Source organism: Tamandua tetradactyla, chromosome 7 (genome assembly GCF_023851605.1).
Source record: "Tamandua tetradactyla isolate mTamTet1 chromosome 7, mTamTet1.pri, whole genome shotgun sequence".
Taxonomy (NCBI): Eukaryota; Metazoa; Chordata; class Mammalia; order Pilosa; family Myrmecophagidae; genus Tamandua; species Tamandua tetradactyla.
In genome coordinates this window covers 74,432,258-74,459,131 of record NC_135333.1, presented here as the reverse complement: position 1 = coordinate 74,459,131, position 26,874 = coordinate 74,432,258, and the positions used below count along the sequence as shown (strand labels likewise).

The window sequence follows — 26,874 nt, the reverse complement described above, 5'->3', positions numbered from 1 at the left end:
CCAGTTCACTAATTGTAGCTTCTGTCTCTTTAGATCTACCATTGTAGGTATCCATTGTTTTTTCCATTTTTTCTTCTTTGTCCTTCACTCCCATAAGTTCTGTGATTTGTTTTTTCAGATTTTCTATTTCTTCTTTTTGTTCAGCCCATGTCTTCTTCATGTCCTCCCTCAATTTATTGATTTGGTTTTTGAAGAGTTTTTCCATTTCTGTTCGTATATTCAGCATTAGTTGTCTCGGCTCCTGTATCTCATTTGAACTATTGGTTTGTTCCTTTGACTGGGCCATATCTTCAATTTTCCGAGCGTCATCCATTATTTTCTGCTGGTGTCTGGGCATTTGATCAGATTTCCCTGGGTGTGGGACCCAGCTGGTTGAAAGGTTTTTCTGTGGAATCTCTGGGCTCTGTTTTTCTTTTCCTGCCCAGTAGGTGGCGCTCGTGGCTGTCGTCTGTCTGCGGGGCAGTCGACCCGGGAAACCGTGCGTGGAGGCGGGGGTCGCTGGCCGCAGCTTGGGGGAGTGCCAGTCCAAATTGCCCAGCTGGCCCGAGACGCCAAGCGTGATGGGAGGGCCCCGCTATCCAACGTTCCCAGTCAGACCGGGGAGCCACGTGCGTGGAGGGGACCCCAGTCGCCAGCCACCCCGGCCGGGAAAATGTGCGCCCCTCGGGTATCTCACCGCAGCGGATTCTCCCTGCCCATTCAGCCGTTCCAGAATGGGGTACGCTGTCTTTTTGGTCTCTGTCGTGACTCCAGGAGCTGTTTCGTATTGTTTCTGTTTCTTTAGTTGCTTTTCTGGAGGAGGAACTAAGACCCGCGCGTCTTACTGAGCCGCCATCTTCTCCGGAAGTTCACTTAGATTGTTTTAACTAAGCTGCATTTGATATTGAAAAACTTAGATTGTTTTAACTACACATACCCTTGTGTCATATTCCAATTACACTGAATTAGAAGCCATAGTAGTGAGGCTAGGTTGTGATGCTGCAATGGTGCACTAAATATAAGCACACTACTTACTGTGCTAGGCATTAGGTGTACAAAGTTAAACTAGCCGTGATATATATTTACAAGTGGTTTACAATCCCCTGGGGGAAACTTGTATTAAATCAGTTTTTATGGTACAATATATTAAGTATAGTGTCTATATGCAGGGTGTTGTAGGGATGCTTATGAGGAAAGGCATCCAAATATAGCCTCATGGGGGACAAAGGAGGGTTAGCAAATGCGTCCTTGAGGAATTGCCAGAGTCCATTTGGAAAAATGGGCTTTAGTCAGTTGGATTAGTGGCAATGGGGAAAAGGGTTCTGCAAGCAAGAACATTCCATGTAGGGAGATTATTGTTATGAAGGTTTCAGAGGTACCTTTTTTGGGGAACTGAAAATAATTTGGAATGTTTGGATCAAAGTGTTAAGGGGATGGTCTTCATTAGCTCCATCTGTAAGAGGAGGTTCCTTTCCTTTACATTTAGGACTTTCAGTGTAAGGTAGTGTGCCGGTCTGGATCTGTGGTGGACCCCAGAAAAGCCATGCCCTTTGATCCTCATTCAATATTGCTGGGTGGGAGCATTTTGATGGTTTCTATGAAGATGTGATCCACCCAATTGTGGGTGGTAACTTTTGATTAGATGATTTCCATGGAGGTGTGTCTTCACCCACTGAAGGTGGAATTGCTTGCTGGAATCCTTTAAAAGTGGAAACGTTTTGGAGAGAGTCCCTTTTGATAGAGCCACGTGAAAGCCAGCTGATGCCACCATGTTCGCCATGTGCCCTTCCAGCTGAGAGAGAAATGTTGAATATCGTTGGCCTTCTTGAACCAAGGTATTGTTCCCCGGATGCCTTAAATTGGACATGTCTGTGGACTTGTTTTAATTGGGACATTTTCTCGGCCTTGGAACTGTAAACTAGCAACTCATTAAATTCCCCCTTTTAAAAGCCATTCCGTTTCTGGTATATTGCATTCTGGCAGCTAGCAAACTAGAACAGGTAGAAAGTAAAAGAAAATACCTGATTTTAATCAAGATGAGTAGGCATATGAGTAAAAAAAAAGTGTCCAATTTTTTAAAAGTATATTTTCATTTGTTCAGTCATCAAAGGTTTATTAAGCAAGTGTTACCCATTTGTCTATTTTCGTCTATATCCTAGATGGTAGAGACCCAAAGATTTCTAGGACCCTATAATTTGATAGAATTATAAAAAAATGTTGTGTGTTACACACTTGCTATTGAGCGTATTTCTGAACAGTATTTGCTTTGAGAGCAAAGGAAGTTTCCAGCGCATAACAGGGAACATAAATGAACACTTTGCACTTCCTAAGTACTAAGCATTGTTCTAAGCACTTTACTGAAAATAAATACCCTTGAGGTAGGTATCATTACTTCTTTTAACCAATGCTTCTTTTAACCGAAATACACTCTTAGAAGTGGTCTTTCTGCATATTTATTTTACCAGCTACTAATCATTTTACAGTACCATGAAGAATAACAAAGAAAGTCCCAGAAACCTGAAAATGTAGAGGTGTCACTGAGAAAAGACTTCAGGGTTATGGAAGTCATAGTTTCTGCCAAATAGAAATTTTCAAACTGCAGAAGGAATTTCCATTGAGAAACTAGTCAAAAAGAATCATCCTTGGCTCCTGAAGCTAATAGATGTAGCAATAAGCTCAAGAGTCTCTTGAAACTACATGTGCTAATATTCAACTCATGAGTAGCAGCATCTTTCTAAAGGTAGGCCTGAAACAATGCATGTATCTGGCCATTCCAAGTGTGGTTTAAAAAACAGATAAATAGTACTAGAAACCAGAGAGTAAGAGCATGTACAATTTATCATTTCACCCTCATGAAGTCAACAGACATCTGTAACATGCTTTCCGTAAAGTAGCCAGCAGAGGTAGGATGATGTTTCCTGTTTCAAACATTTGATAGACTTATCACTTCTGCACGGAGGGCCTAAAAACATCAGGTCAAAGACTGTGCTACTACATTCTTTGAGCTGGAGATGAAAAAGTTGCCTCTTGATTCACAGGAACTCATATGAATGGTTTTGAAAATTCCAGTGCTCCATCTGCCTTGTACGTTTTTATTTTGTCGTGTAGTCTGTACTAATACCAGTGTGCCCAGGATCCCAGTTTGGACACTGAGTATTCCAGATGACGAATCTCCTGATGTTTCAGTCCACTTCTTCATGCGATATCCCAAGTATTTTTTCCTACAAGGGAAAAAGAGAAATAGATTCTTAAAATTCCAAGTTTGAATTACTGTTGAAGTGAAAACATATGCCTGTTAAATCTGGTCTCTCACCCTAGGCACTACTCAGGGCTCTGAGTGGATGTTAGGGTTGCGGGGGAAAGATTTGGAAAGGTGACAGGCATCCTTGGTATGCCTGCTAGGAAAACATCAGCTAAGGATTTATGTTACACATCCAGGGTTAACAGCTGAATCCTTTCATGAAGATGGGAAGAGTCTTTGATGCTGCCTTTAAAATTCATAAGAATAGGCATTGACAAAGTTGGTGACTGTTAAAGTTGCAAATATCTCTCTTTTCAGAGAGCTGTAGAATGGGTGAGATTGTGGGACTGCAGGGTATGTATGTGAATGGTGCTTCACAATGAGGAAAAAGGGCCAAGGAGAAAATTAAAATCTCATGTTAGCTGCTTAAGCACACTTTATAGATGGAGTTGCTGTATATCCATTTGATTAATTCATTCATTATTCCACAAGTATTGGTTGAATATCCATGATATATATCACACACACACACACACACACACAAACATATATATGTAGTGGGAGCCCCAAAGAGACATATGATACGCAATTCTGCCCTCTCAGGTTTGCAGTTTAGGTGGGGAAATTAAAGGCACTCATGCAACATGGAATAAGGAGATCGTTAAGAATCCCAAACTTCTAACTTTTGGAAGGCTTGTGCATCTGAATAGTTTTCCATCCTTCCATACCATTACCAGGACACTTCAAGTTATTTGGACCAACAGAAGTCCCTGGGGTCTTGCTACTCAATGTCTCCTTTCCTGTTCAAGGATACTGAGCACAGGTTCCAGTCCTCATTTCCTTCAGACTTTCATAGTTCATATCTATTCATATATTCCATTATCAAAATTCTTTATTTTTTTCAACCCTTTCTCTTTCGTTCTCTTTTTTCTGTCTCTTAATTTCCAATTACATGCTCCAAATTAAACCTATAACAAAGAGTTAAGGTTTAGGTTTAAGATGACCTGGAAAAGAAAGTAATAAATTTTGAATTGAAACTATAGATGATAAAGAACTAGTGCTATCAAATTCTAAAGACTTTAAAAATACCCATTGTTTTTCTACTGAAGAATTAATCGATTATTTTCTCCCATTGGAACTGTTTTTCTCTCTAGCACCTGCAACCAAATTAACAAGTAAATAAGGAAAAATATTTGTATTCATTTTTCTTTTTTAATTTGGTTACTAGAATAGGAACCATTATTTTTATAACAGATTTATTGAAATATAATTAATATGTATTTGCCCTTGTAGTTCAGTTATTTTTAACAGAACTGTGCAAGCATCACCTCTGTCTGATTTTAGAACATTTTTATCACCCCAAAAAGAAACCCCATAACCATTAGCAGTCACTTCCAACTTCCCTCTCCACCAGCCCCTGGCAACTACAAATCTATCTATGGATTTGCCTATTCCAGGCATTTCATTTACAGAATAATACAATAATAATACAATGAATGACCTTTTATTTCTGGCTTCTTCTAGTTATCAAAATGTTTTCAAGATTCATCCATGTTGTAGCATGTATTCAGTTCTTCATTCTTTTGTATGTCTGAATATCATTCCATTATATGGATATGCCACATTTTGTTTACCCATTTATCAGTTCATGGATTTTTTTGTTATTGGCTATTATGAATAATGCTGCTATGAAAATTCACGAGCAAGTTTTTATGTGGACATCTGTTTTCTAGGATCTATGCCTAGTAGTGGATTTGTGGGGTCATACATCAACTGTACAGTTATTATTTTGAGGAAATGCCAAATTATTTTCCAAAGTGACTACATTATTTTACAATCCCACCAGCAAAGTATGAGGTTCCAATTTAACTTCTCCACATTCTCCCCAATGCTTGTCTTCTTTTCTATTTTTATTCTAGTGAGTGTTATCTCATTGTGATTTTGATCTGCATTTCCCTAATGACTAAGGATGCTTAACATCATATGCTTATTTGCCATTTGCTTATATTCTTTAGAGAAATGTCTGTTCAAATCCTTGGGCCATTTTTTTTTTCTGGTTTCTTTCTATTAGAATAATGTTTTTTTTTAATTACAGAAGTTTTTAAAAATTTACAGAAAAGTCATGTGAAAAATACAATGTTCCCAATATGCCCTCCCCACCCATTATTGACACCTTGCATGAGTATGGTACCTTTGTTACAACTGATGAAAGAATATTAAAATATTACTGTTAACGATAGTCCATAGTTTACATTAGGGACATTTTTCCTATATACCACCCTACTATTAACAACTTGTAATAGTGTCTTATATTTGTTATTATTCAAGAAAGAACATTCTTATATTTTTACTATTAACCACAGTTCATTGTCCATAACAGGGTTCACTATGTTTGTTTTAAAGTACCATGTTTTGTCTTCTAATTTTCCTTCAAGTAACATTCATGATCCAAAACTTCCCCTTTCAACCACATTCACAAACATAATTAAGCATTGTTAATTACACTCAAAATAAAGTGCTGCCATCACCATTATTCATTTCCAAGCATTTATAACCAACCTAAATAAAAATTCTGCACAAATTAAGCATCAGTTCCCCATTGTCTACCCCCATTCTATCCCCTGGGAACCTGTATTCTAGATTCTGACTCTATGAGTTTGCTTATTTTAATTAGTTCAAAGCAGTGAGATCATACAGTGCTTTTCCTTTTGTGTCTGGCTTATTTCACGCAACATAATGTCCTCAAGGTTCGTCCATGTTATCGCATGTTTAAGGACTTCATTCCTTTTTACAGCTGAATAAAATTCCATCATATGTGTATACCACATTTTGTTCTTTGGTTGATGGGCGCTTGGATTGCTTCCTTCTTTTGGAAATTGTGAATAATGCTGCTATAAACATAAATGTGCAAGTGTCTGTTCACGTCCCTGCTTTCAGTACTTCTGCCTACATATTTAGAGTGGGATTGCTCGATCATCTGGCAACTCTATACTTAGCTTCCTGAGGAACTGCCAAATGTCTTCCATAGCAGCTGCCCCATTTTACATTCCCACCAGCATGGAATGAGTGTTCCTATTCCTATTTCCCCACATCCTCTCTAACACTTACAGTTTTCGGTTTTTTAGTGCCCATTCTAGAAGGTGTGAAATGATATCTCATTGTGGTTTGGATTTACATTTCCCTAATTGCTAATGAGGTTCAACATCTTTTCATGTGCTTTTAGTCTTTTGTATTTCCTCTTTGGAATATTGTCTATTCAAATCTTTTACCCTTTTTTTCAAATTTCAAAGTACATTTTAACAAGTGGTTATATAACAAATTTGAAAGTTTGGTGTGGTTTACACCTCCATGATTTTTCGCTTTTTCTTCTAGCTGCCCCGAGACATTGGAGACCAACAGAAATATCAATATAACGATTCACCAGTCACATTCGTTTGTCAAATCCTATCTTCCCGGTTATACTCCCCTGCTCTTTAAATAACATATATACATAAAAGCAATACATTTCAAAGCACATTGCAACAATTAGTTGTAGAACAGATTTCAGAGATTTGTATGGGTTACAATTCCATAATTTTAAGTTTTTGTTTCTAGCTGCTCTAAAGTATCAGAGGCTAAAAGAAATACAATGATTTAGCACTCATACTCATTTGTTAAACCCAGCCTTCTCTGTACAACACCATGATCACCTTTGATCTTTCTCCTACTCTTTAGGAGTATTTGGGCTATGCTCATTATTATAAGCCTCTGATTTTACCTTTATCACGGTTATAGAAGTGGAATCATATAGTATCTGTCCTGTTGTGTGTGGCTTCTTTCACTCAGCATTATGTCCTCAAGGCTCATCCATCTTGTCATGTGTTTCAGGACATCATTTTGTCTTACTGTTGCATAATATTCCATTGTATGTGTGTATATATATATACACACACACCACATTTTGTTAATCCACTTGTCTGTTAATGGGCACTTGGGTTGTTTTCATCTTTTTGCAATTATGAATAGTGCTGCTATGAACATCACTGTGCAAATGTCTGTTTCTGTCACTGCTTTCAGCTCTTCTGGATATATAACGAATAATGGTTTTGCTGGGTCATAGGGCAACTCAATATTTACTTTTCTAAGGAATTGACTGCCAGACTGTCTTCCATAGCATCTCTACCATTATACATTCCTACCAGCAGTGGGTAAGTGTCCCAATTTCTCCACATCCTCTCCAACATTTGTAGTTTTCTGTTTGTTTAATAGCAGCCATTCTTATAGGTGTGAGGTGGTATCTCATTATAGTCTTGATCTGCATTTCCCTTATAGCTAATGAGAATGAGCATCTCTTCATATGCTTTTGAGCCATCTGTATTTGCTCCTCAGTAAAATGTCTAATTCATATCTTTAACCCACTTTATAATTGGGTTGTTTGTTCTTTTGTTAAGTTGTATGATTTTTTTATGTTTACAGGTTACAAAACTTTTGTCTGATATGTAATTTCCAAATATTTCCTCCCATTGAGTTGGCTTCCTCTTCACCTTTTTGAAAAAGTCTTTTGAGGCCCCAAAGCATTTGATTTTGAGGAGATCCCATTTATCTATTTTTTCTTTTGTTGCTTGTACTTTGGGTGTAAAGTTTAGGAAGCTATCTCCTTTACTAGGTCTTGAAGATGTTTCCCTACATTTTCTTCTAGGAGCTTTATGGTACTGGTTCTTGTATTTAAGTGTTTCATCCACTTTGAGTTAATTTTTGCATAAGGTATAAGGTAAGGGTCCTTTTTCATTTTTTTGGCTATTGATATCCAGTTCTCCCGTGCTCATTTATTGAAAAGATTATTTTGTCCCTGTTCAGTGAATTTGGGGGTCTTGTCAAAGATCAGTTTACCATAGATTTGGTGGTCTACTTCTGCAGTCTTGATTCAATTCCATTAGTCAATGCTTTCATCTTTGTGCCAGGAGCATGATGTTTTGACCACTGTAGCTTTATAATAAGTTTTTAAATCAGGGAGTGTTAATCCTCCCACTTCATTCTTCTTTTTTAGGATGCTTTTAGCTATTTGGGGTCTTTTTCCCTTCCAGATGAATTTGGTAACTACCTTTTCCAAGTGTTCAAAGTAGGTTGTTGGAATTTTGATTGGTATTGTGTTGAAGCTGTAGATCAATTTGAGTAGAATTGACATCTTAACTATATTTAACCTTCCTATCCATAAGCATGGAATGTCTTTCCACCTATTTAGATCTCCTTTGATTTCTTTTAAAAATGTTATGTAGTTCTCTGTGTATAAGTCCTTTACATCCCTAGTTAAGTTCATTCCTAGATACTTGATTGTTTTAGTTGCTATTTTGAATGGAATTTTTTTCCTTAATTGACTTGTCGGTTAAGTCATTGCTTGTGTATAGAAACATTACTGATTTTTGCACATTAATTTTATAACCTGCCATCTTGCCGAATTTGTTTATTAGCTCAAGTAACTTTGTTGTAGATTTCTTAGTGTTTTCCAAGTATGGTATCATTTCATCTGCAAATAATGAAAGTTTTACTTTTTCTTTTCCAGTTTGGGTGTCTATTATTTCTTTTTCCTGTCTGGGTGCTCTAGCTAGAACTTCTAGTACAATGTTGAATAATAGTGGTGACAGAGGGCATCCTTGTCTTGTTCTCAATCTTAGGGGCAAAGCTTTCAGCCTCTCACCATTGAGTATAATGCTGGTTATGAGTTTTTCATATATGCCTTTTATCATGTTGAGGAAGTTACCTTTGATTCCTACCTTTTGAAGTGCTTTTATCAGAAAAGGATGTTGAATTTTGTTGAATGCTTTTTCATCATCAATCAAGATAATGATATGATTTTTCCCTTTGATTTGTTAATGTGCTGTATTATATTAACTGATTTTCTTGTGGTGAACCATCCTTAAATTCCTGGTATAAACCCCACTTGATTGTGGTGTATAATTCTTTTAATGTGTTGCTGGATTCAATTTGCTAATATTTTGTTGAAAATTTTTACATCTATTTTCACTAGGGAGATTGGTCTGTAGTTTTCCTTTCTTGTAGCATCTTTACCCAGTTTTGGTATTAAAGTGATGTTAGCTTCGTAAAGTGAATTAGGTGGTATTCCTTTTTCCTCAATTTTTTGGAAAAGTTTGAGCAGGATTGGTATTAGTTGTTTTTGGAACATTTGATAAAATTCCCCTGTGAAGCCATCTGGCCCTGGACTTTTCTTTGTAGGAAGATTTTTGCTGACTGAATTGCTTTACGTGTGATTGGTTTGAGATCTTCTGTTTTTTCCTGAGTCAGTGTAGCTCGTTTGTGTGTCTCCAGGAATTTGTCCATTTCACCTAAAGTTGCCTAGTTTCTTGCCATATTGTTGTTCCTAGTATCCTCTTATGATTTCGTTTATTTCTACAGGGTCTGTGGTAATGACCCCCTCTCATTTCTGATTTTGTTTATTTGCATCAACTCTATTTTTCTTTGTCAGTCTTGCTAGTGGTCCATCTATTTTATTGATTTTCTCAAAGAACCAACTTTTGGTTTTATTGATTCCTTCTATTGTTCTTTTGTTCTCCCATTCATTTAACTTTGCTTTAATCTTTGTTATTTCTGTTCTCTTTGCTTTGGAGTTAGTTTGTTGTTCTTTTCAAAGTTCTTCAGGTGAGCAATTAATGCCTCGATTTTTGCTCTTTCTTCTTTTTAAATAAGCATTTCGGGCAATAATTTTCCCTCTCAGCACAGTCTGTGGCATCCCGTAAGTTCTAATATGTTGTATTCTCATTTTCATTCATCTCCAGATGGCTACTGATTTCTCTAGCAATTTCTTCTTTGACCCATTCATTGTTTAAGAGTTTTATTTAATCTCCCTATGTTTATAAAAGTTCTTGTTCTTTGGTGGTTATTGATTTCCAGCTTCACCCCATTGTTACCAGAGAAAGTACTTTGAATAATTTTAATGTTTTTAAATTTATAAGGACCTGTTTTGTGCTCCAGCATATGATCTATTCTAGAGAATGTTCCATGACCACTAGAGAATAATATATATCCTGGTGTTTGGGGGTGTAACAACCTGCATATGTCTGTTAGGTCTAATTCATTTATCAAATTATTTAAGTTTTCTGTTTCCTTGTTGATCCTCTGTCTGGATGTTCTCTCTATAGAGGAGAGTGGTGTGTTGAAGTCTCCTACTATTATTGTTGAAATGTCTATCGCTCCCTTCAGTTTTGCCAGTGTCTGTCTCATATACTTTGAAGCTCCTTGATTGGGAGCATACACGCTTATGATTGTTATTTATTCTTGGTTAATTGTCCCTTTAACCAATATATAGTATATTTCTTTGTCTCCTATGATGTCTTTACATTTAAAGTCTATTTTTTCCAATGTAGCTACTCCTGCTTTCTTTTGGTTACAGCTTGCATGGAACATCTTTTTCAAATCCTTTCGCTTTCAATCTACTTGAATCCTTGTATCTAAAATGAGTCTCTTGTAAGCACTGTATAGCTGGATTAGATTTCTCAATCCATTATGTCAATCTGTATCTTTTAATCGGTAAATTTAGTCCATTAACCTTCAAAGTTACTACTGTAAGGGCATTTCTTGAATCCAGCTTTTTATCCTTTGGATTTTATTTTTCAGATCTATATGTTCTTTTCCTTCTTTTTCTTTTTATCCTTTAGGTTACCCATACTGGTACTGTGCCCTCCTCCAGACCTCCCTCTCCTATCTTTTTTTTTTTTTTTCAGCTGGCAGAACTCCGTATTTTTATAAGGACTGAGAGTTTACTTAAGAGAGACAAAGCTAAAACATTTATACATGATGACAATTTAAACAAGAACAAGAGATTTTAAAGTGAACAGGCTTCTGAAGGTCATTTATACAAAAAGGATGAACAGCCTCGCTTTATACAAAAACCATGGTGTGAAATTTACGAAAACAATATTAAACGTAGTATAGTAAGAAAAGAAAAAAGAAAGTAAAGGAAAAGGAAAGCCACAAAGAAAAGCGAATCTTTTTGTACAGTTTTCTGATAGCCAAATTGTGTGATGTTTATACCATTAAAATGAACCATCAAAATTATTTTATCTTTTGGCTTCCAGATGGAATTTTAGAAAATACTCAGCAAAAAAATAATCCTGAAAGTGTTTCTTTTTAAGTTCTTGGATATAATTTGGCCATTTTGACAGTCATTGATTCATGTAATACTTTAATGTACATGTATTAAAGAAAACGCAGTGAGGGGTACAAATGTTTAGAAAACCATGACTGAAGAGTATGTTATATTTTGACCTCAGAGAAAACAAAATTCCTAACATTTTCTTTGTATTTCTGTGATACAGATCTATATTAACTACAAGAACAAGTCTAACTAGATTTATATTAAATAAATATTACATAAGTTTTCATCTTGTTTTTCTGATTCTGTCACCACTTCATATTACTGAAGTTCCTGTTGTATTCTTCTTCCCAATCGGCAGAATCTTCTTCCATTACGGTCATCTTCTCTTCCTTTTTGTCAAGCACTAGTTGCTCCATTTCTTTCCTCAGATCCTCCTAATTTAAACTACAGGCTTCAAAGTTATCACTGACAAACTCAGAAACACCTGGGCTTAATCAGGGAGCGGTGGTAAAAGTAGTTCCTCCAAAACACTTCTTCCTTCACAAGTTTAGGAACATGGGCGAGTCTCATCCTACTCTGCAGCTCATCCTCTTGGAGCATGACCAGGGCAACGGGGTATACCTAGTCAAAGTAAAAATTAAACTGCATACCAGCCAGGAGATTATGAGGAAATTCCTTTTGTCAGCTGATAAGGCCAAGATTTATTGTTGAATTGTTTCTTCATCATGACTGGCAACCCATGAGGGCACTGCCGCTTCCAACTTTTTTGTATGTTGCTCCTGAACAAATTTTTTCTGTTCCTTCTGAAAATTTCCTATAATTGCCTTATTGATGATGCCATCTATTTTTTCCTTCTTCTACTGATTTCTTTATTGTTTGTGCTGTTTCAGAAACTTATTCACTTATCTTTTTCAAGCAGCAGATGCAATGCAGTGTTGAATAGATAGTTGCCAAAGCCTTTGGCCTGGTGGAGGAACTCCTGTTCTCCCGCTGGCTGGGGCTCCTCCTCCACCAACTCCACCACCACCTTGGAGTGCTGCTCAGGTTGAGCATCTCCCTCGAGCTGCCCATTTCTCTTGGGCTGTCTGTCTCCCTCGGACTTCATGCTACCCGCCAACAACTGCTCCAAGCCCAACCAACTACTCAGACCCCGTACGGCCTGCCTGCAAAGCTGCCTCCACGTCCCGGTCACAGGAGACCCCTGTGGTGACTGCCTGCTCCGGACTCTCCCCCCCCCCACATCTCCCAGAACTCCCTGTGGTATTTCTTGTAGAGCTGGTCTCTTGTTGACATGTTTTCTCATCCTTTGTTTGTGAAAATTTTAATCTCTCCCTCAGTTTTGAAAGACAGTTTGTCTGGGTACAGAATTCTTGGCTGGAAGTCTTTCTCTTTCAGGATCTTAAATATATCATACCACTGCCTTCTTGCCTCCATGGTGCTAGTTGAATAGTCTGAACTCAATCTTATGTGGTTTCCCTTGTATGTAGTAGATTGTTTTTTCTCTTGCCACTTTCAGGCTTTTCTACTTCTCTTCAACATTTGAGAGGCTGATTAGAATGTGTCTTGGGGAGGGCCTATTTGGATTTATTCTATTTGGAGTTTGTTAGCCTTCTTTGATTTGCATATTTATATCTTTTATAATGGTTGGGAAATTTTCCCCCAGTATATCCTCCACTAATCGTCCTAGCCCTTTACTCTTGTCTTCTCCTTCTGGGATACCGATGATTCTTATATTTGTGCACTTTGTTTTGTCCATGATTTCCCTGAGATTCAATTTAAAAATTTCCATCTTTTTTGTCATTTGCTCTTTTGTGTGTTCAAATCAATTGTCCCATCCTCTAGTTCGCTATTCTTTCTTCTGCTTCTTCAAATCTGCTGTTCTGTATCTCTGTATATTTTTTATTTGGTCTGCTGCCTCTTTAATCTCTGTGATATCTGCTATTCTATTTATTCTTTCACATTCCTTTTTATGCTCTTCTGTTGTCTTTATCTCTTTTGTCATTAGCCATCCCACTGATTTTATTTGGTAAGGTTATATGAACATCTTTGATTAGATGTACTAAAGTCTGTGTTTCCTCTGGTATTTTAATTTGGTCATTGGAGTGAGTTAATATATATCTGCATCTTCATATGGTTAGTGATCTTCTCTTGCTTCGAGGCATGTAAATATCTTGATAGGGTTACTTTGAATGTTGATTTCCTTTAGCAGTTTAAAGCTTTGTATTTGCAGAACTGGTGTGGAGCAGGATGCGGGGCATAGGGAGGGGCACAACCGTGTAGTGACAGGTTGTGTTGTAGGAATATGCATGGGGCAGGGACTCTATGCTGATGTCTGTGAGTGTGGCGTGCAGGTCACAGTGTTGTTGCCATGCATTGTGGGGGCCATGGGAGCAAGGTGCAGTTCAGGCAGGCCTTGGAGTGCAGAAGCAGGGTGGGGGGTGGGGGGCACAGCATGGTGGGATGCGGATGGGAGCTTAGCAGATGCACAGGGGCTGGTATGTTGGCAGAATGCAGATGAGTGCATGAAGTGTGTGGGTCATAGGCGTCATGGTGTGGGGTTCTGGGAACTAGTTGGGTGTGCTGTGTGGGTAGGGGTATGGGGCAGGAATACACAGGGATGGGGGTTGTGGTGGGGGGTTTGGAGTGCGGTGGGGGTGGGTGATGTGTTTTAGGTACATGGGATGTGAGGGGAGTCGCGGGGCGGGGGCAGCGCACATGAGGGTAGTGTGTTCAAGGAATGCGATTTGGCTTACTTCCTAGTCCCTGTCTCCCTGTCCATGCACTGCTAACGACTCCTGGCCTCCATCTGGAAATGGATGTGCTAAGCTGTTTGCACTAGCTGGCCAGTCTCTGGTTCTCTGTGTCTCAATTCTTCTGCTTTCTCAGCCAGGGCCTCCTTATATGGTGTAGAGACCCTCCCGGGTCACGTACTCCCTGAAATCACTCTCCTGGTCTTTTTTCTGCTCCTTCTCTAGCTGTTCTTTGGAGCAGGGGTGAACTCAACCTATCCTATTCTACCATCTTCCTGGAAGTCTCTTTTGCCCATTTTTAAATTGGATTGTTTGTCTTTTTATTGTTGAGTTATAGGGTTTCTTTATATATTCTGGATATTAAATACTTATCAGATACGTGGTTTCCAAATATTTTCTCCCCATTGAGTAGGCTGCCTTTTCATTTTCTTGACAAAGTCCTTTGAAGCACAAAAATATTTAATGTTGATGAGGTCCCATTTATCTAGTTTTTCTTTCATTGCCTCTGCTTTGGGTATAAAGTCTAAGAAACCATTGCCTACCACAAAATCTTGAAGATGCTCCCCTACATTTTCTTCCAGGAGCTTTATGGTCTTGGTTCTTATATTTAGGTCTTTGGTCCATTTTGAGTTAATTATTGTATGAGGTGTAAGATGGGGTCCTCTTTCATCCTTTTGCATGTGTATATCCAGTTCTCCAAGCACCACTTATTTAAGAAACTCATCTGTCCCAGTTGAATGGGCTTTGGCAGCCCATTTGAATGGGCGTGGCAGCCTTGTGAAAAATCACTTGGCCAGTGGTGTGAGGTTCTATTTCTGAACTCTCAACTAGATTCCATTGATCAATATATCTATCTTTATGCCAGTACCATGCTGTTTTGACCACTGTAGCTTTGTAATATGCTTTAAGCTCACAAAGTGTTCTTTTTAAAGATTTTTTTTGACAATTTGGGGCCTCATACCCTTCCAAATAAATTTGGTAACTCACTTTTCCATTTCTGCAAAGTAGGCTATTGGAATTTTAATTGGAATTGCATTGAATCTGTAAATCAATTTGAGTAGAATTGATATCTTAAAGATATTTAGTCTTCTAATCCATGAACACAGAATGGCCTTCTGTTTATTTAGCTCTTCTTTAATTTCTTTCAGCAACGTTTTGTATTTTCTGTGTACAAGTCCTTTATATCCGTGGTTAAATTTATTCCTTGATTAATTTTATTCTTTTAGTTGCTATTTTAAATGGATTTTTTTCCTTAATTTCCTCCCTAGATTGCTCATTACTAGTGTATAGAAACAGTACTGATTTTTGTTGATCTTGTATCCTGCCACTTTACTGAACTCATTTATTATCTCTAATAGCTTTGCTGTAGATTTTCCAGGACTTTCCATATATAGTATCATGTCATCTGCAAATAGTGTAAATTTTACTTCTTCCTTTCCAATTCAGGTGCCTTTTCTTTGTTTTTTTCTTGCCTAACTGCTCTAGCTAGAACTTCTAGCACAATGCTGAATGGCAGTGGTGACAGTGGGCATCCTTGTCTTGTTTCTGATCTTAAAAGAAAAGCTTTCAGTCTTACACCATTGAATACAATGCTAGCTGTGAATTTTCTATATATAACCTTTATCATTTGGGGAAAATTTTCATCTATTCCTATCTTTTAAAATGTTTTCATCAAGAAAGGTTACTGGATTTTGTCAAATACCATTTCTGTATCAATTGAGATGATCAGGTAACTTTTCTCTTTTAATTTGTTAATGTGGTGTTTTCCATTAATTGATTTTCTTGTGTGGAACCACACTTGCACACTTAAAATGAAACCCACTTGATCATGGTTTATAATTCTTTCAATGTGCTGTTAATTCTATTTGGAAATATTTTATACGGTATTTTTGCATCTATATTCATTAAAGATGATCATAATGGAATGAAATGGCCAGATCACAGCAGCAGTGACAAAATGTCATGAACCCTTAATCTCTAAGAAGTATTACTACCTCCTCCCATCCTATTAGCATCTGAGAGTGTGATGAAAGAACTGTTTGCCTCTCCTTGTCTCACTGCCAGACTTTCATAGCCTGCAAAATTTGTGAAAACAAATTATGTCTATCAAAACATTTTCTATATCATCATCTTCTCATTTCCTGTTTCACCTGGCCAGCCCCTGTCCCTGGGCTCCTTCCCTCACCTCCAACTCATACCCCACATATTCTTTGAGAGCTCAGTAAATATTTATTGATGATGGAGATAATCACTACAAATATGTTCCCATCAGTGGGATCTATTTCTTGTCACTCAAGGGTCCTGACCCTAGAGAAGTGCTTTGCAGATATGTCCCCTTCACTTAAAAAGAAAAAGGAAAAAAATTGTTTCCATCCCATCGTCCTGAGTTCTAGGAAAATTACATTTTTAATAGGATATACTTACCCATCCACCATGCTGCTGGACCCAGGGTGAGAAGTTCTCTTTCAGGTACTTGGTTCCAAAGCCCAGCACTCTGTTCATGGGGTGGTTGTCGATGGCAGTGAGCTTAGCAGTGGCATCTATTGCAAGGGCAGCTTTAAAGCCACGAGCTTTGACCTCTGATTCACCCCTGGTATCAACAACACTGAGGAACCGGTCTGTGATGGTCTTGAAAACAGAGTAGGACAGCCCTTCCTGGAAATTCTTCATCAACACTTTGTCTTTCTTCAACTGGGTACAAGAGGGAAAGCATTCAATAATGTGGGTGGGCCAGTGAGGCAGATAAAAGGCCATACTCTAACTCAACAGTGGGTCACTAAAGCCCCTAGTGGAAAAGCCCTGGATTCTTTTCTCAGTCATGGTACCAATGTCCTGCAGAACCAACCAGACATGTACCTTCTCTCTGTGAGTACATTTCATAAATAAATGGTAAAATTGAACAGCCCATTCATTCAACATTCAACGACTATTTCCTGAGCTGTTACAATGGGCAGGTACAGCATTTGGTAAAGGAGATATAAAGATGAATAAGACTCAGGTTCTGAGTCAGAGGGTTTACCATCCAGTGATAATTGCAATCAGTGGTAAGTACTTTGCAAGAAGGAGTATAATCGACAGAAGCAGGAGTCTGGAAATCAGACTGTCTTGGCTCAAACTCTACATCTTCCATTTATTAGCTGTGCAATCTTAGGACAATTACTTAACCTTTCAGCCTCTTTTGTCATCTCTAAACTGGGAAAATGTTAATACCTATACGATAGGGTATATGCTAAGTAAAATACTTAGCATAGTGCTAGACACAAGCAAGGTGCCCTTTAAATGCTAATATTTTTTTGGGATGCTGTGGGAACACAGGGAAAACTCCTAAAGTACTTATGTTCAGTTAAAAAAATAAAATCCTAATCTCTTGATTCCTTTCCTTTATATATACTGCCTGTGATAGGGTGCCCAACATAGATATGTTCTTTTTATTAGTCTGCAATCCTAAGTGTGTGAAACCATTTGTAAAATAGACCTTTGAAGATGTTATTTTTAGTGAAGGCATAGCCAACTGAATCAGGGTGGGTCTTAATCCATATTACTAGAGACTTTATAAAGGAAAGAGAACAGAGTTGGAAGTCAGAGAAATTCATAGGGAGGAGCAAGAAATAGGAAGTTAGTGGATACAGGGAGAGCAGTCAGAGAGAGATTGCCATGTGATGGGAGGCAGAGATGCAAGCCAAGAAATAAGGATTCTGGCAGGTCAGCACCAGAAAACTACAGACTTCTAGGAGAAAGCATGGCTTCACCAATCCCTTGATTTTATATCTCTAGCCTCTGAAACCATGAACCAATAATTTCTTGCTGTTTAAGCCAACCAGCGTGTGTACTTGTCATAGCAGCCTGGCAAACTAAGACAACATTCAATCTATTTTACATCTCTCCCTTCTAGTTCTATCCTTGAACTAGATGAAGGTTTTCAACAAATATTGTTCCTTAAAGGGATGTTTGGGGTGAGTCATGTTACATAAAGACTTGGGGTGAACAGTACCCTTTATCTGAACCAAGTCCACCTCCTCAGCTTCCATAAGATACAGAGGTTTGTCTGACTTATAAATCTGCAACAGACATGATCAAGAATGGACTTCTCTTATGCATATTCAGAGACCCCGTTGACACTAGGCTCAAAACCTCAGCGGACAGCTGGATGGCTAGACCATGCCAAAATGGCAAAAGAATCAAATGCCAGAGAGAAGATCCTTCCACAGAGCCTGCTGCCCCTTCCCCCTTTCCTTTTCCCCTTTCCATTTTCTCTTGGTTGCACCTGGCTGTCAGGGAGGTACAGGGCAAGCCTGTATGTGCTCTCTGGGATGGGCAGCTTTGTAGACATGGCGGCCAAGGCCAAGGCCACTCTCCTCTTGGTTACCTTCCTGTCTGTCATGGAAAAACACCTATGCAGCAAAAGGTCAGCCTACAGAGTGTTCCTATCAAAGTCGTCTACTGAGTGCACATTAAAAGGAAATAACATCCACATTTTCTACATTAGTAAAAAAAAAAATATCACCCAAAATATTTTATCAGACAAGAGAGTTCATCGGATAAAGCAAGATTTTTGAAAGTGGTGATTTGTGGGGGGAAAAGGGAAGGATTTCCCTTCATAGCCTCCTGGACTTCCTGGTCTCCCACTTGCTACTGCAAATCACTGCTTAGAAAAGGTAGGGTGGAGAGTGCTGTGAGTGACAAAACCTTAGAATGGTAAAGAACCCTTTAGGACATCTAATCACAACCCTTCCAGTTTAGGTTCAGAACTGCTGATTGGTTATTGTCATCTACTTGAAATTCTTCTAGTGACATAAAATCATTCCATCATGAGGTAGCTCTTGGCATAGATAAGCAGCCCTGACTCCTAGAAGGTCCATTTTTAAACTGAGGAGAAATCAACCACTCCCTAAAATCTATCCATTGACGTCAGTTCTGGAGATTAAGACATACATCATGTTCCATTTCCTGCTTCCTCTGCACCCCTTTCCGCCTGCTACTTGTGACCCCAACATGCACTACCCACTTCTCTTCTTTAGTTCCTGGTTTTCTCAGCTCTTACTCACTTGGCATCATTTCCTCCCATGCCTTTACCCTCCTGGTCACCAACCTCAGGATACAGCTCTGAAAAAGTTGTTGTTGGAGGAGCCGCTGAGCATGCTGGGACTGGGGGAGGTGGCTGGCCTGTTAATGCTGCTCCCCGTCCTGCAGAAGTCCCAGGGCCTGACTTCCCCTCCTTGGACTCTGGCAACCTCAAGGAAATAGGTCCACAGGCCATTCTTGATTGTGGAAGCTTAGAAACTGCTCAGTAGTTCCTGAGCGGCTGACCCAGAAAAGATTGAGAGCATGCAGAAGCCCTCCTGACAGCAGTGGGGGCCTGCTCACAAACTCGGTCTGACAGCAACTCACACCATTCTGTTCCTGATTAGAATGATGGCAGGAATCAAAAAATCCTCCAAGGAACAGTAACCTACCTCCTTGGCCAAGTTGCTGAGAAAGATGTCAAGTGGAAAACAGTCTAGCAACTAGAGGGATAGGGAATTTCAAAAAGAACTCCAGTCTTTCAGCATCTATGGGACACAGATATCCAGGCTGCAGGCCAAATGCAAGAGTCAGAACTTCACTGGGGATCAGTTACATGGGGGACTAGATTAATAATTCCATTCAGCAAATTTTAATTTGCCGGTATCTTTTCTTGCAATAACAAAATTACTTTTTTTAGTTTTCAAAAATTCCAAGGAGGCCCCAGAAGGTTTACTTAGGTTTTCCAAAGTGATTCATTTTTGAGATCTGTCCAGCATGAAAACTGTTGACTCCAAGAGAAATAAAATTTGGGACTAAGTGGAAACCAGAACTTCGGAAAGGAATAAAATTACAACCTGGAGTGTATTCCATTCTCTTCTACCAGTGCATTGGCACAAAAGGAATTCACATTTATTCAGAAAGCTTCATACCTCTCTTTCCAACAGATCTCCTGAATATTTCAGCAACTCAACAATTTTGGTTATTATTTGGTCTTCTCCATCTGTCGGGGGAAATTCCAGTTATTTCCTTTAAGAGAGGCAAAATAATAATACTCTTAAATTTTCAAGTGACAACACTACTAGCCTGCTAAGGGAATGTGGAAGACTGTGCTTTCTAATTCTTAGCAAATTAAATCTTACCTCACCCCTTCCAGTCAGGCACAAACCATTCCAGAGCCCCTTTCCCACAGTCCCCTCCTTTCCTTTTTATTCCTCCTCTGTTTGCCACTCAGCTCCCACATCCTGACCCCTCAGTTCTCACTGTGAGTTTTGTCACTCATCATTTACTATAAGAATGATATTGAAGTTGCCAGCTCATTACATATGATCTTATCTATGAGGATAGATATTTAGGAGACATTTCCCTCTACTTTCTAGGCTTTTCCTGAGTAAGTGGTTTTTTCTTTCCTTAAGACAAATAAATCACATATTCAATCACATTTTGCTTCTTGGGTTAGCTGCTAGAAAATGTAGAGCCAAATTCATGGCCAACATCCAAGAGAGGGTGGAATCTTCCTGGCCTATATTTTGTGGATTAACTTCATTCCTAAACCGACCTTATTTTTCCTATTCTTGTTTTCTTTTTACATTTCCTTTCAAATTTGATTTATTTTATCTTACTAAAATTTATCCTTCTATGTGTGGTTCAGTGGCAGAATACTCACCTGCCATGCAAGAAACACAGGTTCGATTCATGACTGATGTACCTCCCCCCCCAAAAAATTTAGACTTGTTTGTATGCCATGTTGAATTGTTTCTAGAACAAGGTGGAGTATAAAGAAAGTTAATAAATTTTTCCACTCCAAAGCCAAAATGCCCTATGGCTAAAAATATGGCTAAAGTTGGTGTGTGGTGTATGTGTTGGAACGGGAGAGGTTGAGTATTATTTTTCTTGTCTCAAAACTTGCCAACGAAAGGATGTGGAGAAATAGGAACCCTCGTTCATTGTTGGTGGGAATGAAAAATGGAGCAACCACTATGGGAGACAGTTTGGCAGTTCCTCAGAAAGTTAAGTATGGAATTATTATATGAATTGGCAATTAACTTCTAGGTATATACCCCAGAGAACTGAAAACCAGGACTCAAACAGATTTTTGCACACTGATGTTCATAATGGCATTATTCACAATTGCCAAAACATGGAAGCAATCCATCAACTGACGAATGAATAAACAGAAATAAACAAAATAATATTCCATTGTGTGGAATGGAGTATTATTCAACCATAAAAAGAAAGGAAATTCTGATACATGTGATAACATGGATAAACGTTGGAGACATCACGTTGAGAGAAGTAAGTCAGACACTAAAGGACAGATACTGTATGATCTCACTGATATGAAAGAAATAGAATAAGCAAATTCATATAGTCAGAACTAGAATAAAGGTTACCAAGTCCTGGGGTGAGGGTAGGGAATAGGATACAGAGTTCTGGTTGGGGTGATGGAAAAGTTTTGGTAACAGATAGCACAACATTGTGAATGTAATTAACACCACTTAATTATATATTTGTGGTTAAAAGGGGGAAATTTTAGGTTGTGTTTATGTTACTAGAATAAAAATTTTATGAAAACACTACTACACAACACTTATAGTGGACCCTCATGTAAATAATGGACTATAATTAAAATAATATTATTTTACCATTTGTAAGAAAGATAACACACTAACGCAAAATGTTAATAAGAGGGAAAACTGCATGTGTAAGGGGGGGTATATGGGAACTCTGTATTTTCTGCATGATTTTTCTGTAAAACTACAACTTCTACAATTAAAAAAATCAAAGGAAAAAAATTGCTAACAACGAAACATGATGAAAATGGTCATTGCCATAAAAAAATAATCCTGACAGAGTAAAGCCAGTTATTAAGAGAACAGTGTTTCTTATTTGTGGCGTAATCTCATGCTTGTTTCAGATAATAGGGAAAGAGGCCAGGAAGTTTATTTAGGAATTCCCAAGAAGGTTTAGTGAAGGGCAAGATAAAAGGTAAGTGGGAAGACTGGATCTCAAGTCAATAAGAGAAGAAAGAATGTATGTTTCTACAGCCCTAGTGTGGTCTTTATCTTATGCTGCCTTTCTCTGGGAAAGTTGCTCTAACAGCTGCCTAAGTTTCTCCTGCACATAGAGGATAAGAGCCTAACCTCATCTTGGTTTAGGGATATTGCTTTACATCTTCCAAAGATTCTTGAGATAGCAATAAAGAGGAGAACTTTCTTTTTTGTGGACTTGGGTCTTCCTCTCCTCCAGCTCCTCACTATAAGCCTCTGTGACAGTTGGAGGCCACAAGAGCACAGCAGAGAGTGGACAACCCCGTTACTCTGCTTCAGAGAATGGGTGACACCAAAACCTTAAAAGGGAGAACTCTTGCCTTGTGCCTTAGAGAAATGAAAACCCAGGAGCCTCCACATCCTCCACTGGCGGAGGGGAGAGAAAGCCATGAGCTCTTCAAGCCACCAAATGGTGGAACACTCCTGAAAGAATGCTGAGTTTCTCTTCCTGTGGCACTCTGTCCTCTCCCCAACTCTCCCTTCAGAGCCCAGAATTCCCATTAAGATCCAGCCTGATGGACCTATAGTCCTAGCCATTGCTACAGTTTGAGTGGCAACAAACTAGGTCTGGTTACTACTTCTCAGTTCTGCTTCATGTTCTGCACCAGACCTAGTCATCCAAAGCAGTGCTATGAATTCCTGCGTTGATGCTCCCACTGTAGCATGTTAGGCTTTGTGCTTCCTTCCATTCTCTTTGACCTAGCAATGTGCTGGGAATGTTGGTTCAATGTACCAGTGTAGACCCCTGGGCTTGGGCTGGCATCAACAGCTGGAACTCAGTCTCTCCAGTATGTTACTGCTGTGCCCTTAGTCCAAGTCAACAGAGATTCCCAAGTACCAGAGCTCTGAGCTGAAAAAATACAAAAGGCTTGTATACCTCTGCTGGTAAACTCTTAACCCACACAAACCCTTGGAAGGAAAGTTTACCTTTCTTAGCATTTTCAGATCTAGGCTGGGAGCATCGGGCTTGGATGTGAAGACCCTGTAGTACAACACGATGTTTGGACTTGAAATTTCCTCCCTGGTAGAGGACGTCTTCTGGTGGTGGCCAGGAATGAACAATTTCAGCAACACGGTTGGCAATGGAAACAACTTTGGGGTCCACAGCTGAAACAAGACAAAATGGTGCTGAAAGGCCCTTCTCAGAAGAACTTCTTCTGTCTCATTGGTATGCAGAGTTACCCTGAATGAAAAGACTGGCCCAGAATGAGAGGAAATTGCCCAGGAAGGAGGGGGATTGGTGGTGGTGATTCATTCTTCAGAAAGTACTGGCAGTTGCCTGGCAGAAACTGGGATGAGGGAGGAGCACACAGAGAAATGATTGTCACCTTGAAACAATTGCCCTTCTGCACCCTCTTTCTGAAGTCTTGCAAAATTAGGGTCCCCTTTCCTCTTTGCAGGGGAAGAAACACAAAAGGGAGTGCTTAGGTCTTTGGTTGAGGGAATGCTCATTATGCTTTTATGTTTATTCTTCTTTTTGAGCATCCTTTATACCTCAGAGCCCTGACCCCTATGTGCACAGAGGGCATTCAGTAATTTGACAAGCTTTTAGGGGTTGGTCACTGAACAAAGAGAAATATCCCTGCATTCTGGCCATATTCATCAACACTCATTATCAAGTAAACACCTAACTCTCCTTGCTCATATATCCATGCTTCTTCCCTTTCCTCCATGTCCTCTGGAAAACATTCAACTAATTCTCAGTGGATAAGTAAGGAGGAGGTGTAATATGTAACCTTCAGGGATTTATAATGCAGGGAAAATGTGATGTCATGTATGTGTACACAGAATGGCAAAATAGAGCATTTGGGGACACGTGGTTATATGTGAAATTAGTTCCCCTGAATATTGTATCCTCAGAAAGGCAAATCAGCTCTGCCCTTGGCTGGGAATAGGGTGGGGTGGGGCAGACAGGCGGCATTGCTATTTAGGTGTAAAGTTTGTATTATTGATTGTCACTCAGTTCTTAACTTTTAGAAACTTTTACAAGCTCTGCCTTTGATACCATATGGAGCTGTCGAGCTGTATTGTGTAATATTTGAAGAATAACACTAGCTCACAAGATTCAAAGAAGGTAATGGAGTAGTGATTTGGTGGGAGGGTTGGTGTGCCCAAGGAAACTCATGGCTTTGTAAGTCAGATCTATAAGACAGGCAAGACCTAGGTCCTGGGGGGTGGGGTGGGGGGTGGAGAGAGGATTGTGTTACATGAAAAACAGGCCCTGACTTGCTACTGAGCTGCCAAGGTGGTTTCTGACCTCTCCCTGGCTTCCTCCACAGCCCGAGAGCATCTGTGCCTTACATTTACCTCACTGGGCTCTAACCAAAAGGCCCACAGGAGATAATGCTCTCTCCACAATGCCTTCCTTAAGTGAGCATCTGACTTAACAAGCCGTATCTTTCATGCTTAGTCCATAGGGTTCAAAAATAGATGGGTGGATTAGAGAAAGAAGAGAGGTCAAGGTGAGAAGGAGGGATGCCTCTCCTTCCCTTCTGAACAAGCAAACTGATGCGCTTTGCCCTTTTAAATCATGTTATAGCAACCCGACCAGCCTCATCTCGAATGCCTTTGACAAGGACAAGGCAAGAAGCTGGCACCCAAAACCAGTGGAAACTTTCCCTTCAGTGCCCTTAGGAGACGGGGGAGGAGAGCTGACATCCATTACCTCTATGGACTGTCTGGTATGACCTGTGTGGCCCCACCCCCGAAAGTCACACTGTGCCCATCATACAGGCAGAGTAGGCAGGTAAAGACTCTAAAGGCTGTTCCTCCTTTCCCATGTGGCAGGAAAACCACAAGCCTACTGACAGGTAGAGGCACCCAGTTGGACTAATGTGTGCATAGTTTATTCATTCCTATGAAGTGTGGGGCATGGAGGGATGTATGCAGATGAAATATGTACAGGAAAAATTATAAGCAAACATTTGACTCAGATGAACTAGCTCTAGTTAAGATTCCATTCTTAAGTAAATTAAAAGAAAAGATTCCCTTCTTGTCAGAGTTGGTCCCAAATGATAGACAATGGAAAATTGGTGGGAGTGGGGAGAGAACAGAAAAGCTGTCCATCCTTTGGAATCTATTTTGGGAGTCATTGTGGGAGTACAGGGGTTTAGAAAGGTCATTCAATCTTTGGCCTGAGACATTTGTTTTCAAAAGAAGGGGCAACTGGCCATTAGAGAAATGCAAATCAAAACCAAGATGAGATATCATCTCACACCCACCAGAATGGCCATTATCAACAAAACAGAAAATGACAAGTGCTGGAGAGGATGCGGAGAAAGAGGCACACTTATCCACTGTTGGTGGGAATGTCAAATGGTGCAACCACTGTGGAAGGCAGTTTGGCAGTTCCTCAAAAAGCTGAATATAGAATTGCCATACGACCCAGCAATACCATTGCTGGGAATCTACTCAAAGGAATTAAGGGCAAAAACTCAAACGGACATTTGCACACCAGTGTTTATAGCAGCGTTATTTACAATTGCAAAGAGATGGAAACAGCCAAAATGTCCATCAACAGATGAGTGGCTAAACAAACTGTGGTATATACATACGATGGAATATTATGCAGCTTTAAGGCAGGATAAACTTATGAAGCATGTAATAACATGGATGGACCTAGAGAACATTATGCTGAGTGAGTCTAGCCAAAAACTAAAAGACAAATACTGTATGGTCCCAATGATGTAAATCGACACTCGAGAATAAACTTGGAATATGTCATTGGTAACAGAGTTCAGGAGGAGTTAGAAACAGGGTAAGATAATGGGTAATTGGAGCTGATGGGATACAGACTGTGCAATAGGACTAGATACAAAAACTCAAAAATGGACAGCACAATAATACCTAATTGTAAAGTAATCATGTTAAAACACTGAATGAAGCTGCATCTGAGCTATAGGTTTTTGTTTTGTTTTGTTTTGTTCTTACTATTATTACTTTTATTTTTTTCTCTATATTAACATTCTATATCTTTTTCGGTTATATTGCTAGTTCTTCTAAACCGATGCAAATGTACTAAGAAACGATGATCATGCATCTATGTGATGATGTTAAGAATTACTGATTGCATATGTAGAATGGTATGATTTCTAAAAAAAAAAAAAAAAATGGACAGCACAATACTACCTAATTGTAATGTAATTATGTTAAAACACTGAATGAAGCTGCATCTGAGCTGTAGTTGTTTTTTTTTCTTATATATTTTTGTATTTTTTATTTTTATTTTTATTTTTCTCTATATTATCATTTTATTTCTTTTTCTGTTGTCTTGCTATTTCTTTTTCTAAATCGATGCATATGTACTAAGAAATGATGATCATACATCTATGTGATGATATTAAGAATTACTGATTGCATATGTAGAACGGAATGATTTCTAAATGTTGTGTTAGTTAATTTTTTTTAATTAATAAAAAAAAGAAAAAAAAGAAAAAAAAAAAAAAAAAAAGAAGGGGCAAGAAGTTCGGGAGTGATGCCCATATGGTAGAGACTGCTATTTCCCAGCAAGTATCCATTTTCTCCACCTTCCTTAGTAACAGACCTCTGAGATGTAAAGAGGCAGCAATGGACCTAACTGGAAGAAAAAAAAAAAACACATCTCCTAGGCTTGCTTGCAGTAAAGAGTGGCCAATGAGATGTAAGAAGTTGGGTAGAGTTTTAAGAAAGCTCTTTAAAAAGGAGCTGAATGGTCTGGAAGCCAAGCAGCCCATTCTTTGCTTCCTCTTTCTTCCTGCTTGAAATGTAGACATAATGGCTGGAGTC

General features: G+C 39.0%; 1 protein-coding gene and 1 pseudogene across 4 annotated transcripts in view; both read right to left on the bottom strand.

Annotated features, from left to right (window-relative positions):
- Nucleotides 1–2,416: 2,416 nt before the first annotated feature.
- Nucleotides 2,417–26,874, bottom strand: part of BCL2L14 (BCL2 like 14) — a 67,352-nt gene continuing 42,894 nt past the window's right edge. For all 4 annotated transcript variants that reach the window (XM_077170081.1, XM_077170080.1, XM_077170082.1 and 1 more), the window contains 4 exons: nt 23,038–23,217; nt 19,993–20,063; nt 16,484–16,750; nt 2,417–3,200 (listed from right to left, as the gene is read on the bottom strand). In XM_077170081.1, the coding sequence (XP_077026196.1) occupies nt 3,162–3,200; nt 16,484–16,750; nt 19,993–20,063; nt 23,038–23,217 (557 nt within the window). In that variant the 3' untranslated portion in view covers nt 2,417–3,161. The remainder of the gene's footprint in view (nt 3,201–16,483; nt 16,751–19,992; nt 20,064–23,037; nt 23,218–26,874) is intronic.
- Nucleotides 7,636–12,489, bottom strand: LOC143689793 (synapse-associated protein 1 pseudogene; annotated as a pseudogene).